Consider the following 16,764-nt stretch of genomic DNA (forward strand, 5'->3'; position numbering starts at 1 on the left):
AAGGAAGTATTTCCCTAATACCAGTTCTCTTCAGGAGAGTGGCCTTAGAGCCTGAAGTTAAAGAAACTGCTTTCAGATCAACTTTGTGAGATTTGAGACCCAAACAGTACTATCTGGAGGCAAAGGGAATAAAGTGAGATTCAGGGATTCAGGGTTTGGGAGAGGGGTAATCTATGAATTTCTGTTCAGAACACAGCAAGATGAGGAGTTGAGGTGCCCTTGGCACCACAAGATTTTATGAGTTTAGGAGCACCTGAGCAGGAGCAATAGTCTCACAAGGAGATCAGCAGTGAAGCACTTTCCCTAAATAAGTGGCTTTTGGGAAGCCATCATCAGGGTGGGTGGGAGAGGAGAATATGGGGAACTTGTTGTGTGCAGATCTGAGGAACTAAAAATTCCCAGAAATGACTGGAGCCATCTGGACAGGAGAACACTATAAGCCTCATTTATATACCAACAGGCTGATAGGGCCTGGTGACATCTGCCTTATTTATATACAAACATAATAACAACATAAGGCAGCATATACTAAAGGGCAAATAAGTTGCCAAGATAGCAAACATTGTGAAGTTCAGGGGAGGAAGAGAACAGGGTCAACTAGAGCATTCAAAGATCTGGAACATCAACTGGTCCTTGGATACTACTGGTGGAGGCTGAGCTGTCTATGGAGGGTCTTTCAAGTCGAAAACAAATGGGTGAGCCAAGGTGTGGAGGGAGCAGGTGCATGTAACTTTGAGGACAATGGGCTGAAAGAAGTGTGCATATGTGTGCAGGCACATGCACGCATATAAGTGAATAGTGGGGATAAAAGGTTAGAAAACTACTCTTGGGTCACATTTGAATGACAGATGGATGGGAATTAGGTACTTCAGGTGATGAAGAGCTAGAAAAAAAAGAATGTGATGCATGAAACCTACAGTGAAGCTAGTGATTGATAAAGTTAGTCTGGCTTCATGTGGGGTATAGAATGGAAGGAGAGAAACATATAGGGGTATGTGAAAATGGTTAGAAAACTCTTCAAAGATATAACAGGAGAGCAGTGGAATATAATTAGATTGGCATAATTTCACTTACCATTTTCTAAAATAGCACTTACAGGGAAAAAAGTAAATCTAATTAAGAGAAGTACTGTCTTCTATTACTCTTCAATTTCCATTCATACTTTTCTTACAATGACTTCTCTATGTCCCAATGGATATGGCTGTAAGCCACAGTTTGCTTGTTTATAAATTACATAAGCCCTCTTCATGATCCACTGAAATTTCTGGTGTAGTTCTAATGCAATTTCTCTCTTTCTCTGTCTTCCTTTCTCTCCCTCTCTCTTAGATCTGGTTGAGACTTCTGTTTTTGACATTTAACTATGTTTGTATAATATTCTTGGGCATCTCAAACTCCAGATATTAATATATTTCTATATAATGATAGTTATGATAAACTAGAACCACATAAAAAGATTATATTCCCACATTTTGAGGTACCGAAAAAGAATCTTTTCAATAGGTTTATAAAGTGATTCAATATTTTGTTTGCAGCTAACCCCACTGACTGTTGATACAAGGCAGTTGGTTTACATTCCTCTGCCCATGTTCAAATAGGGAAAAAAAATTCATTCAACTTGAGCAATGACTGGGTTTTTTGAGGACATTCTCATATACTCACTTGAGCTCTTCAGCAAGATTCTCAGTAAAAGACCATCTTGATGCAGTAGGGTTTCCAGAAGCAGGTTCCAATTACAACCTGGCTGGGATAAGAGCAGTTTCAATTGACCCTCGGCTGTCAGTCGTCCAGATGATGGAGCCCTTTCAAAATGTAAGATAAAGATAGAGTAATGAAGTTAATTTATCTATGAAATTAATAGCCTTAAAGTACAGATGTAATGCTAACTCCTTTAAATGTCAATTCCTCCTAGATTACTCTGAAAATGCTTTCATGCTTGCTTACTTTAGGGTTGCTCTGGGAAGGAATTACATTTAATCTCAACTAGCTAAAAGCAAATTAACATTTGGTAGCCTGCCAAATTTAAAACTGATACAAAATAACCATGCCTATATTTCACAAGACTATGTCTGTTTTTGTTTCATGGAACAAATTGAAATTATTTATGCATTTATTTTAATTGCATTTATTTGTTCATTCACCAAATATATGAGTGCCTACTATGTGCTATTAACTCCTTTCATTATTCATGGAAAGAAAGTTACAGTGGGTTTTGACTACTTGTAATTGGCCATGTACTGTGATTGCTGATAAAACTAAAGGAATTCAAAGCTTCTGTCAAGGGTCAACTGTAATCTAATTATTTAATAGTAAAGCCTTAAATCAACATGCAATTATCAGAGCCACTGTAACAGTCACACTGCTACCTACTTGGGTAATCATTTCATCAAAGAGAAATAAATCCAAGGCAAATAGGCTTCTACTTGGGAAGTAATTATCAGTGTTGAATAGAAAATCAAAATCAGGTCTCCACATTACTACATTAATTTACCAATGAATTGGCAGGAGATAAGGAAGTAAAAGTAGAAACTGAAAACTGATAACATTATTCACTTTTTCCTTTTAAGATCTCAAAGTTTAGATTGGCTGAAGATCACAACATCCGAAATCAGCTTACAACCACAACAACAGAAAAGACAGGAAATGATCGAACTCAATCTGGTTGCGACCATAAGGGTTGTGGGAATAGGGTGGCATTGGGAAGGAACGATGTGACTGAAATGGAAAGGTGTGAATGAGAGCACCATATGGTTAGGAGCAGAAAGAAGCAGAACAAAGGGTATTGCTGAGAGAGACGATTTGTCGCATAATTCCCGGATGACATTTACTGAGTAGTGAACCAACCAGTTACCAGTTTACTCAAGCCAGTGGTTTTCAAAGGTTGGGCCCTGGACCAGCACCAGCAGCATCAACTGAGAACTTGTTTAAAATGCAAATTCCCAGGCCTCATCCTATCAGAAATTCTGCGGTGGGTCCCAGAAATCTGTGTTTTAATGGAATATGACGCCCTCTCGGGTGTGAGAACCACTGTGGTAGGCAGTACTTTCTGGAGCACTGGCAGTAGGGGCAGGCCTACTTGATATCATTTCTCTTCTGTCTGTGCCTTTGTGCCCTTACAGGTCCACCTTGGCTGCCACCCATGCAATGAAGTCCTCACAACACTTTACTTACCTTAATCCCACCCATCCCTCAATTTGCAGCAAAAACATCACTTTCTCTGTTCAGTCTTCTAAAAATTTCTCTTCATAGGAGTTTCTATCACTCTAAATTAAAGCACTTATGGCAATTATACACATTTTAGCACTTTATTATTTCATCAAGTAAAGCTTTATCTGTCCACTCAGAGTCAGGCCTTGTCGGGATGCTCGTTTTATAACCCCAAAGCTCCCACCAGCAAACTAAGCTCATTTAAGGGCACTGTAAATGTTAACTGATTGACTCATATGCTCACAGATGGGTAGGCAAACTCTGTTTAAAAAAGAAGATACTTTGTCACAAGGCTGATTTGAGCAGTGAGAGGATCTGAAGATATAAAATGAAATTTCAAAGCACCTTCCCTTGGTTTGGCTTGGGTTGGCTTGTGTGGCATCTCACAACATTATGATGCAAAATCCTTCAGCCTTACATGAACTTTGGACCCACCCAAAGTGAGATTCTCTGATAACATAACTTAAAACACAGAAATTCCTTGGGTAATTGATTGGTCACTTAGCCAGGAAAACTCCTGTCCTAGGTGGGTGCTGAAGAGAGAAGCGGGGAGTTAAACTTAACTCTCAGGCCAGAGGAATCAAGGCCTTCAGTTGAAGAGTTCTGAATTACTTTGGGTACTCCCAGGCTGGTCTGGCCCTTGCAGAAGTTCCAAACATAGTACCAAAGGATTACACTAGGTGAGTCCTTTGACTGAAACACTAAAGCAAATCTTCACAATGGCTGTCCCTATTCCCATCCTAACTCCCAGGTGCTGACTTCTGGGAACTTGCTTGGGCTTCAATAGATGAAAAGCAACTAGTTGGTAGTAAGTTATATATTAAAAGTGACTTAATTTTTAAACATGTCCTACCTATATATTTCACTTGAGTTGAATGCTGATTTAAAGATACTTTTAATAAACTGAAAGATTTAGTTTGATGGAGTATTGAAAAGGAGGGGATTGTTGAGAGACAAGCTGAAGAAGAAGATAGGAGCCAGATCATGGAGGGCCTTATTAGGCAAAGTGGGGATCTGGGACTGGTTGAAGAATTTAAGGCACATGAGTTTCCTGATCTGGCTACAGTGTGGAGAGTGGATTGGAGGGGGTTAGTGTATTTGCTCAGCCCTTTAGACGTGTAATAAAACAAAATAATTTGAAGGTCATTTCATACTACTACATCTGAATACCTGGTTATAAATAAAACCCCTCATTTACCAGATGGGAAACTGTGTGTTGAAATGTACCTCAATTCTTGGATCTTTCAACTTATCACAGATTTTGAAATGTACAGTAGAATGACTCACTATGAGGAAAAATAAAATATTACAAACATTCCTCAATCACTAAGCTCCGAGTAATAAATGCATTGAGGAGTCTGTGTTGGGCATATGGAGAAGCATATGTTCCCTCATCCTTTGAGCTGGTAGAGCTGTGAATGTGAGATTAGCCTCACAAAAAATGACAGAAAGGGAAATTTTATACATACATATATTTTATATTTTTGTTTCAAATATGTACATGTTGAATTCCAGTATAATACAAAGAAAGAGAACAAAAATTTATAAATCCACTGGAACTCATAAAACTTATACTGGGAGACAAGATGAATTTATGGCTGGGTTTTTTTAGGCTTATACTCTAATATGTGCTACATTTCTGGGGCATGAATTAGCCTAAAGAATTTTTCAAGTCCTAGTAGTAAGAAGCAATATAATAATAGGGTTCAATCATTGCTGGTTATGAAACTAACAAATTATTTTTACAGAATCTTCATGCAAAACCTAAGCTGTATTTGGGTGTGTTTACTTTATGGAAGCTCATCAGGTAGTTCACTTGTAATTACTGCAATTTTTTAGTATGAACTCCTACTGTAGTAAAAAGTTAAAAAAAAAAAATCTTAGCTGTGCCAGTATGTACGGGCTTGACTTCCAACCATGGTTGTGCATGAGGCACAAAACAAGAGAAGGCTCTGTAGCAGGTTCAGACTGCATGACCATGGGATCCACTGATCCTACTATATATGTTTCATGCAGATGCTGTCAGACTCGGAAAACATTGGAATGGACTCTAAAATTCACATCTTGGGAATAACACCCAGCAATGTTGGGGCACTGTCCTTCAGGATTTGATATTTACTTTGAACCAATAGCCATTATATGGTACCATGTCCCTAAAAGATAAACTACACGAGTCTGGGAGTCAAGAGTAAAATTAAAAGGGGCCCCCCTCACTGGTGCTCCTAATGATCCACTTGGGGAATCTGTGTTTTCCATTCCCATAACTCCCCATAGGTCCTGGAGGAGTAGAGGTTCTGGTTTCCATGGTGGGGTGAGCTGGAGTACACACACCTCTACCAGGGTACCATCAAGAATCCCAATAAACTTAATGTTACAGCTGCCATCTGGTCATTTGTGGCTTCCCATGCCAGCAGTCTAGCAGGCAAAGAAAGGAGTTATTATATTGGCAAGGGTAATGAACCCTAATTATTGAGGAAATGGAGTTGCTATTGCATAAGGGGAGCAGGGAGGAGTATGTCTGTGACTCAAGGGATTCACCAGGGCAGCTCTCAATGCCCTCCTGAATGTTAATAATCATAACCAGGACGCAGAAATAACAACATTCTGGTAAAGGAATGGTAGCCGGGGGTTCAACTCCTCAAGGATGAATGTCTCAGTGACTCCACTGGGCAAGCAACATAGCTCAGCAGATGTGATTGTCGAGGGTGAGGAGAAGTTGGAATAAGTCACAGAAAAATGTAATGATGATTATCATTTGCAGACTCGGGAATAATTGTAGTAGGAGATACTCTAGCTTGTCCCATTAACGCTACTGCAATGTTTTTTTAAAGCTGCTTTAGCCAGGCATCACCTTGAAGAATCAATGGTAAGACTCAGAGAAATTAACATGGGTAATGAGTGGATTTCAGTAATGTAAGGGGTACACCAAAGCAGGTGTTGTTAATGTCCCCACATTCTCTTGTCCTTACCACTCACTTGACCTGGCCTGCATTTCTCTGCCTTCCAGCAAGACAAGTTGGAAGTGCCAGTGAATTAACAGCCCCAGAGGAGCCTTCAACCAATGACTGATGGAAGTTGCTATATAAATGCCTCAGTATCCTTGCTCCCTTGGTGGGATAATGCTGAGATATATGCCTTCCACAATGGCTCCAAGAATTTCCCCAGAAGGTTTAAGTTCTGGTTATTCCTTCGGTAGTTGGCTTGATTACACGAATCTTTATTTACTGTCTTTCTTTCTTCGTCCCACTTACCCACTCCCCTTCCAGGGTTTCCTCCACTCAGAAAATAAACTACTTTCACTTGAATCTTTGTCTCTGGGTCTGCTTCTTAGGGAAATCTAAAATAAGACATGCATAGAGACACTTTGAATTCACCTCACTTAATCTTTGTTTCAGGAATACTGAGAAACTACTCAAAGGTCATTGAATTAATAAATATAGCTACTGGACTTTGAACCCAGGTCTTTCTGACCCATGTTCATTCCTGTACTCCATGTTGCTCTCAATTCAACCTGGTTGATATTTGGTGGGTAAGTTATATTTTCCAGCATTGAGCATGTTCGACTCTATTCAACCTCCTGATTGAAGACACCATCTTTTTGACCCAAAATCAAGTTTGTGGTCTCAAGGCTGATTCCCAAATTGGAGCCATGTTATTCAAGGTATCTAGGAGCTGATTTCAACCAGATGGTTCCTGTCATGGATTGCTGGACCAAATTTATACCAGAGGCCATAAGTTACATGATTCAGAGAACAAAGGCAAGGGCACGACTAAAGAGAAATGGACAGTAAAAGCCTTCAAGTGAGAAAACAAAAACAGAAGAGAAGCCCTGTTTTACTGTACTATTCTTGGCTTTCCAAAACTGATCTTTTACAATCTTCCTAGGTAAATAAGTAAATACAAATATTTAAAGCAATTTTGTCTTCTTTCTCTAGGAAAATAACTTTAGTACCAGAGGAAAATAGTTCAGGGAAAAAACCCAAGTCAAGGCTCTATGATCTTTATAATTAAAGGTGATTCAATAAACAGAAATCATACAAGGTTCACCTGCACATTTACATACAGCATTTGCCTCGCTTTTTAATAATTCTGTTCACTAAAGTAGATTTACACTTCTAAAGGGTCTCATTTTTTTTACAGTTGGTTGTATCTACATTATCTGTGTACAAATTAGAGGGCAGGTGTTAAAACTATGAGGAGCTGTGTTATGTCCTGATTTTAGCAAAATTAAACTTTTTAGTTGGGATGACCCCATTTCCCCCAAATCACCCAAAGATATTAGTATCCAAAACTCATAGCCCAGATCCACACTTTAATATTACATAGGTTAGTGTATGCTACTTCTTAAAATATATAAAATCTAATTTTAATATTTCTACATATCAACCATCACTTTTGGACTCCCCTTGAAGTGCTAATTTAGCGACTGAGTCACGAGACACTGGACACTACTGAATCACTCAGTCATCCATTTTGAGGAGCAGAAGTTAGCTCTCTAGCACCTTTAATTGTTATTGGTCCCTGTCTACAAGATAATAAATGCCTGTTACAAGGAGTTCAAGAAACGTCTCCCTTGGCATCACGTTTCAGATAACTGAGGCTCAGTAAGAAAGTGGTTCAATATTCTATTCACTTTACACATTTATGAAGATTCATTTTCATATGTTTGGGTAACTGATAAAATCTGCCACTTTCTGAAACATATACGAGCACAGCAGTACCGAATGACTGTTTAGTAAGTACTGATGTGATGAGGCATGTTAGCTCATTTAATTAATCCTCACGACTCTCGTAGGAGAGCGTCTCAGAAGTCAAGGAAGGAAGATGTTTCAAGATGGAAGAAGTATTGCAAGCTGTTTGCAAGTAGATCAGTAAAATTGTACTGTATGTATGTTTTAGCTTTTCCTCCAAAATATAAATATTTCCTATACAAGGAGACTGAAGTTCATATAAGTTAAATAATTTTCCAAGATCACAAAACTATAAAAGTCTATAAATCATGTCTGTCTCATGTGAAAACCCATTCTATTATCTCATTGCTGGCTCTAACGCTATATTCTCATTTACATAATACCTTTAAACCATAATAGAAAAGGGAAGATATGAATAAATATCTAGATATATCAAGTAACTAGTTCATTGGACATTTTAGCTTCTTTTAATAAGGGATCCACAGACATGCGACTTTCTAAAAAACCTTTTCAATGATCCAGGTGCTTGTTCGCTCACACTCTGGAACAACCACTTAAGAGCTTTGGTGTTAAAAGGCTCTCATTTCTCCTTCCCTGACTGTTGGCTCCAAGTCAAAGCTTGGCACCTCATCAGAGTACAAGATCTCTAAGCTCTTTTCCTGAGTCCTGTGGAACAGGCTGTCAGAAGCAGCTGGGAAACCAAAACTCGTTTTTGTCTTCCTCCCCAGATGTTTTATCCTAAGGATACTAGAAGCCACCTCCTCAATAAGACCATGCTTCCTGTGCCTGCGCTTTACCATTCAAATCAAATGTTTGAAAAGAGCTCCATGTACCATTTAGCCTGGCAATATCTGAAACAATATTATAATGATTCATGTGTTCCTTCATTCACTTATTCATTCAACTACTACTTGCTGGCTGATTTCTACGTGCTAGGCCATGTATACACAACAGTAAGCAAAAACAGTCACTGTATTACAGAATTTAGTGAAGAATATATGTATAGTTTAAATGACCATACAAATAAAGATAAAATTACAACTATAAAAACTCGATGAAGGAAAAGCAAAAAAGATGCTTTTAGAAAATGCAGTGAGGGGCGCCTGGGTGGCTCAGTTGGTTAAGCGTCTGACTTTGGCTCAGGTCATAATCTCGCAGTTCGTGGGTTTGAGGCCTGCATCGGGCTCTGAGCTGACCGCTTGGAGCCTGGAGCCTGCTTCGGATTCTGTGTCTCCCTCTCTCTCTGCCCCATCCCCACTCACATTCTGTATCTCTCTCTCTCAAAAATAAATAAACATTAAAAAGAAAAAGAAGATGCAGTGAGAAGTGAACCAGTTTTTGTGGTTGATAAAAGGCTTCCATACAGAGGTCACACTGGAGCTGAGATATGAAGATAAGTTGATATTAACTAGGTGAAAGAGAATAAAGACATCTCAGGGAAAGGGGAAAAGCATGTGCAAAGATCCTGTGGCAGAAAGGAGCGTGGCACAACAAAGAAATGTAAAAAGGCTAATGTCTGCAGAGCAGAATCACAGGATAGTATGGTGTCAGAAGAGGTTGCAGAGGTGGGTAAGCCACACCTACGTCTTATAGGATGCTAAATGTTTTTGTTTACACTTAAGGACACAGAAGAATTCATGGAAAGTTTTTAAGCCATGAATGTGAAATGATAAAAATTTGGTTTTGAAAATAGATTTGGATTTAAGGAATCTCTGGCTGCAGTTCAGAAAACATTGGACATAGGAGTCAACATACATATAGGAAGAAAACTAAGAGGTCACTGCAGTTACTGAGGAGAAAGATGATTGTTAGGACTAACGCAAAGGTGGGCAATGGACAGCAAATACTAGGGGTTAAAGTAAATGAGACTTAGCAATGGACTGGATACAGTAGGAGAGAAAGAGGGAGGTATTCAGGTTGTCTCCCATGTCTCTGGCTTGTACAACTGCATAGAGGTACCATCATCTAAACAGGGAATAAAAGAAGGGGAGCAGTTTGGAGGAGAATATCCTAAGTCCAATTTTGGTCATTTTGAGTTTGAGGTGTCTTTGTGATCACCAGGTGCAACCTTCAGGAAGGCATTCAGGTATGGCTGGCACCCATGGATATACGGGTCTGTAGTCCCAGGAGAGGTAAAAATTAGAGACTTGAATCTGAGGGCACACAAGGAGTACAGGAAGCCACAGGCATGTTTCAGTTCACCTGGAAAAGTTCTGCAACAGAACACTAAAGACATTCGATATTTCATGGCCAGGTCTATCTAGGGAGATGAACTGGCAAAGGAGACAGAGAAAAAGCAACAGAAAAGGAGGAAGAAGATTGGGAGAATATGTCAGGAAGAATTGGGAGAGCATCTCAAGATGGAAGAAGTGGTTAATGGTATGTGTAGTTATTTGAGGAAAGGGGCTTTGTCTCCAACTTCATTGTCTACCTCTTTCCTCACCGTTAACACCTAGCACAGTGCCTTACTTGGAGAAAACATTTTAAATGCATTTATTGAGAAAATGAATAAACATCTCTTGGTGAACTGGATAAAAGGAAAGACCCACAAAGCATATAATATAATGAAGCCAAAAGTTAATATATTTAGGGAGGGAAAATGTATATAAATATAAAACAGGATTACACTGTGTAAAAAAATAATAGAAACAAAAGCAGAGTGGAAAGAAATATCGGCAGCTCAGAATGGACTGGCCACAAATCCAAACATCATGTTGTCATCATAAAAGAAAATGAGCAGTGTAAAATGAATGGGCTGTTTACTCACACTGATTACGTTACTTGGTTTCAGTGTGCAGTTATGACCTACTTAGGTAAGGAAGACTGGAAAAATATTAGGAAATATTTAAAGAACCACAAGAAGATGAAAGTTTGGAAAATAATAAAAAGCATTATAATATAATGGCATAATTGACTAAGATGGTATTCTTCCTTGAACATTTATATGAAAGCACAGTATGGTGTCATAGTATTAACCTTGAGATTAATATATTCTCCACATGCCTCAGTTTAATCTAGTATGAAACTGATTACCCTTTCTAAATCAACTCACATTGTTAGCCTATGCCAGTGCTAGGGATAATGAATACAGTACATTTCACTTACTGCTTTGAAAATACATTTATTTTCCCTAAAGCAAACTCTTCTAAACTCTATTCCAGGGATTCTGGGAGAACATGAAACATTCTATTTTTACCAATTTATATACTTCATGGGCTTTTGCTAGTAATCCTACAGACAAATTGATGGTCCATACAACTGTGTATGCATTTGTAACTCTTATTTTAAGTCTTAATTTCATGTCCTCCTCCTTGCTCTGCTTCTTCCTTCTCACCTACTTTTAATTCATTATCCTAATATATTTAATACTTGTTAAAGGCCAACTTAAATCCTTTCTAAAACAATGCACATGTGCAAATAAATAAGCAAATAGGTGAATAAGTTACTAAGATCCTTCATAATATTAGATATTTCAGTCACCTCTACCCTCAGACGTACTTTTTCTAAAAAAGAAAAGCCTAATATATTTTTAGTTTAGCATCATCCAACCCATGTGTTTCCCTGAACAGTTCATTTTAGTTGCTAAAGTGAGGAATGGAGTTTTGAAGAATAATTTGGGGGTGAAAAAACATACAGAAACAGCGGGTGTATGTGAGGGAAATGGATGGAAAGGTGGAGATTAAAAAAAATTTTTTTTAACATTTATTCATTTTTGAGAGACAGGGCGCAAGCAGAGGAGGGGCAGAGAGAGAGGGAGACACAGAATACGAAGCAGGCTCCAGGCTCGGAGAGCTATCAGCACAGAGCCCGACGTGGTGTTCGAACTCACAAACCATGAGATTGTGATCTGAGCCAAAGTTGGACGCTTGATCAACTATGCCACCCAGGTGCCCCATGAAAGGTGGAGATTTTTAATGTCACATGATGGTGGTCTAGGAATTCACACTGCAATGTGTCACAAGTATGAATCAATATGTTGAGTTATTTTGAAATACTTTCGTTGCTTCTCTGGGTTCCTGTGACTATTCCACTGTTCTAAAAGTGTTAGATCTCAGGTCACATGGATCCTGTCTTTCTGGGCATATTCTGTGGACCTGTTAGAGAATAATTATCAGGAAGTATTGCCTTCATGGTAGGAGAGCTCATCCTGTACCTTGTATGGAGAATTTAGAAAGGCAAAAAGGAGAATAAAGGTATTACAAGAAAAGAAACTACATGAAGGTCTGAAGCTGAGAATAAAAAATAATAAAAGTGAAAAGTATGGAGTAACTGTGTCTTAAAGACAAGAGAGACTAACAACTGGAGTAGAGAAAGCTGTTGGGTGCTCCAGAAAATGAGCCAGCCCTGTGGGCCAAGCGGAAGCTACAACAGATTTTTGAGCAGGAGAGTGATATAATGAAAACAGTACTTGAAACATGTTAAATAGTATTCAGATGGACTAAGGTTGGTGTAATGGGTTGGAGAGAAAGGATGGTTCTAAGAGAACAGTCAAGAAAAGATCAACTGAACCTGATAATACACGAGGAACAGGCAAAGAACCAGCTCAGTATGGAAACTATAATCAAGATTGCTACCCTACATGTGTTTCAGAATGATGACACTCCTAATACAAAAGACACCATGCAGAAAGGACAAGGGAAGATTGGAAGGAAGGATCAGTTGAGGACATCATAGTAGATCTCCAGTAATACAGTGGGTCATTTGAGAAATGCGAGCAGCCAGACATACAATGTTGAGGGTAAAGGTAAGTGCTTAGAGCTAGAGACGCAAAGCTGGAAATCATCTGCATAGAGATTATAGGATAAGCCATGTGAACAAAAAAGCAATAAAAAATGGGTTTCTTTTTGTTAAAAAAATTTATATTAATAAAGACGGTCCTGACTTTCGATGGTTCGACTTACGATTTTTTAGCTTTATGATGGTGTGAAAACAATAGGCTTTTAGTAGAAACCGCACATCAAGTTTTGAACTTAGATCTTTCCCCGGGCTAGCAATATGCTGTACGATATGGAGCTGGGTGGTGGCAGAGAGCAGCAGCTCAGGCAGCCGTGCGGTCATGGGGTGAACAACCCAGACGCTCACAACCACTCTGTACCCGTTCAGCCATTCCATTTTTCACTTTCAGTAAATAGTCAAGATATTACATGAGATATGCATCACTTTGTTATAAAATAGGCTTGTGTTAGATGATTTTGTCCAATTGTAGGCTAATGTGAGTGTTTGCACCACGTTTAAGGTAGGTAAGGCTGAGCTATGATGATTCGTAGTTTAGGCACGTTAAATGCATTTGTGACTTAACAATATTTTCAAACTTATGATGAGGTCATCAGGATGTAACCCCATCACTAGTCCAGGAAGATCTGTAAAATTAAATTGTTTTCATTATATGAAATACAGAAAATAGGTAAAATGATACATATAAAAATCAAAATTGCTTGCAATCCTACCATATAAAGATAAAAACTATAAGCTCCCTAGCATATATCCTTTCAAGATTTGCTTTTACATACATGCTTTTTTAAAGTTTTTTTTTGTTTGTTTATTTAGGTTTATTTGTTTTTGAGAGAGAAAGATGGAGAGAGCAAGAGAGACAGTACGTGGGAGTAGGAACAGAGAGAGAGGGAGAGAGAGACTCTCAAGGAGGTTCCGTGTAGTCAGCTCAGAGCCTGATGCAGGGCGTGAACTCAAGAACTGTGAGATCATGACCTGAGCCAAAATCAAGAGTCAGACATTCAACTGACTGAGTCACTCAGGCACCCCTCTATACATACTTTTTAATGCTATATGTAAATAATATGGCATAGTTCAACACTTTCAATTCTATCCCACTTTCCAATAACTGTTCATCCCCTGGGAAACATGGGTCTCACATCCAGCAAGCTTGAGGAATCCACACACTAGATCCTTCCCCTGGACATAAACACTATAGATTAGTATGTAAGAGCCCCATAAAAGAGTCTTTACATAGTAAATAACTGACAATCTTAGACGTTTCACGCACACCTGTTAACATCTTTCTGAATATGTGCTCTCTAGTTGAGAAGCTTAGGTTCACCGTCCGCCTCCCAGCTTTGATGTCTTCAGAAAGTCGTTACTTACACATCACTGTACTCTTCATGAAAGAAGCACAGGAATACACACAGACTGGTGAGATATTTAAGAGAGACAATGTGCATGAAGCACCTAGAATGTCTGGTATATAGTTATCATTCGAAAAACTGGGCCAGTTTTGATGTCATAATCACTAACTGTAGCTTCCCTTTAACTATAAATCATAATTATTTGTCATTTTAATATTTTTCAATATCAACCCTTTTAATGACTCCATAGTAGTGTATCATATGACTGTCCTATAATTGACTTGTCTCATTCTATATTGTGGGACATTCATTTCCACTTTTTGTCTTTCAGAAATAATGTTTCCGCAGATATCCTCACATATAAAGCTTCATCAGCAGTTCTGATTAATTCCTTATGATTGATTCCTAGAAATTTCTGGGTCAAGGGAAATAAATATTTTTAAGGTTTTTGACACAGCTTACTAAAAAGTCCTCCAGAAAGCGTGTACCAAACTGCATTTCTGAGTAGTGACTAAGTAGTGACCCTCATGTGCTAATGTCTGTGTTGGATAATAGTGGAGATTGATTACTACACAGAAGCAGACAGAAAGAAAAGTCTTATTACATTTATACTTGCTGCAGGTATAGAAGAAAGAAAGAAGTTAAACATAAGAAGTAGCTATTTGAAAGATAAACCCATTTCCATGCTGACTTTCCAGGCCTCTTTCTAGGCTGAGCGACCCTGAAGGGCAAGTCTTATAGAGCAATGCCTAAAGTTATAGATGGTTAGACAGCATAGATTATAGACCTAGGACCTAGGTCTATAGGATATATAGGATGTAGGCTCTACAGCATGTAGATTATAGATCAACGGTTATAGATTAAGATGAAAGTGATACTACTAAAAGATTAAAGCAACTTCTTATTTGTGCAATAATGAATTTTAAAGAGTCAGCTCTTTGCTTTTCAATGACATAAGAGTCTATTTACATGCAAGCTGCTCAGTACTGAAATGACAGGGTACTGAGGGCATTCCATTTCTAGGAATCAATCATAAGGAGTTAATCAGAGATGGTGAAAATGTTTTATTTGTAAGTGAAGTAACAACAATACACTTGAATATAGAGTCTTATGGGTCACTGACCTCGGATTCCCCATTACCTATACGGAGACAGCAACTTAATAGGTCAACAGGGTATATCTATTGTATTTATGGAGACTTTGTGTAGGAGGTTTACACACCCTTATTCCTGGGTATGACTCTTGTTCCTCAAGAGTGAAATACACTCAGTAAATTTAGAGAGTGAAATCATGGATAGTGTATTTCCAAGGTGCATCAAGAATGTATGGTGATTAACAATATCTCCTTCAGCTACACATGATATATTTATTCACAGATACCAAGCAAAGGTCCTCTCCAATGATATATTCAGTGAAGAATCAAACTGACACTCTATATAATGCCACCAAATGTCATCAGATTATTCTGGAAGTATATTTCATGCTTTAAATGATTTTTCTTATGTTTAAATGCTGTTAATTAAATAATAAAAGTTAAAGACCCTATTCTTAATTTTAAAGTTTCTCCTCTCTCAACTTTTACCTAAGGCTCTGAGTTAGTTACATGAATTATCCAGTTTTGCTGTCTTTTTTTTTTTTTTTGATACTTAGTTGTAGTACTGTCAAATCCCCAGTCATAGATCAAAAAGGATAAATTGTAAGATGGCTAAGCAATTAGAACCACTAAATTCCAAAAATTAACAATTTGCCATTATATCAGTAAAACTATGTTAGTAAATGATTATGTAGTTTGTATCCTGGATTCTTGAGCTAATAAAAAAAGAAGTAATACTTTTTACTTACCTATATAATATAAAATTTTGTAAGTTCTTTTTTTCTTCAACGTTTTTATTTTTTTTTTATTTTTTTTTATTTTTGGGACAGAGAGAGACAGAGCATGAACGGGGGAGGGGCAGAGAGAGAGGGAGACACAGAATCAGAAGCAGGCTCCAGGCTCCGAGCCATCAGCCCGGAGCCTGACGCGGGGCTCGAACTCACGGACTGCGAGATCGTGACCTGGCTGAAGTCGGACGCTTAACCGACTGCGCCACCCAGGCGCCCCTGTAAGTTCTTTTTGTGAGATGCATTTCCCTCAATGAGTAAAAGTTTCTCCTAAACTTGAAAGAAATCACCGAATTTTACACAGTAAAGCATTTAGAGGTTCTCACCTGAGTAAAGAAGGGTAGAAATGTGATATGCAAGAAAACCAATGTAATGGTTGCTTAAAAAATGGTTTCATGGAATTTGAAGCAGAGTCATCCATGCCATGCTGAAAAGTCCTGGGGAAATAAAATAATTATTTCATAATATACAGAAAACATTACCCATGAAGACCATCAAAACTTTTTATTCTCACTTAGTCAAAGTTAATGATTTTACACAAAATGATATCGTGTTAGAATGGACAATGCATTCATCCACTTGGAATCTGTGTTAATAGGTAACACAGAGGCCCCCATATAGCAATCCTTATACTTAGAAAGGTCTGACAATATCATCATTATATTATAATTCTCATTATAAAATTTGTCAAACATAAATGTATAAAGAATAGGACAGTAAATACCATTTCTATCTCCCTCCTCAACCTAGATCCAATAAATGTCAATATTTTGTCATATTTGCTTCATTTATGTAAGATGTTTAGCATAAAGATACCTCTCTTTATTATTTAAAGTGATTTATAAATACTAAACAATTAATGAGAATTTATAATTAATTCTGTATGCTCCTAAGAGCCTATAGAGAGC

At 38.1% G+C, this 16,764-nt stretch overlaps 1 protein-coding gene across 1 annotated transcript in view; it reads right to left on the reverse strand.

Moving 5' to 3' along the window:
- KIAA0825 (KIAA0825 ortholog) overlaps nt 1–16,764 on the reverse strand; it is a 208,298-nt gene that overhangs the window by 56,020 nt on the left and 135,514 nt on the right. Inside the window, 2 exon segments of the mRNA XM_015536093.2 lie at nt 1,660–1,799; nt 16,183–16,293. Of these exon segments, the coding sequence (XP_015391579.2) occupies nt 1,660–1,799; nt 16,183–16,293 (251 nt within the window).

Source organism: Panthera tigris, chromosome A1 (assembly GCF_018350195.1).
Source record: "Panthera tigris isolate Pti1 chromosome A1, P.tigris_Pti1_mat1.1, whole genome shotgun sequence".
NCBI classification, from domain to species: domain Eukaryota; kingdom Metazoa; phylum Chordata; class Mammalia; order Carnivora; family Felidae; genus Panthera; species Panthera tigris.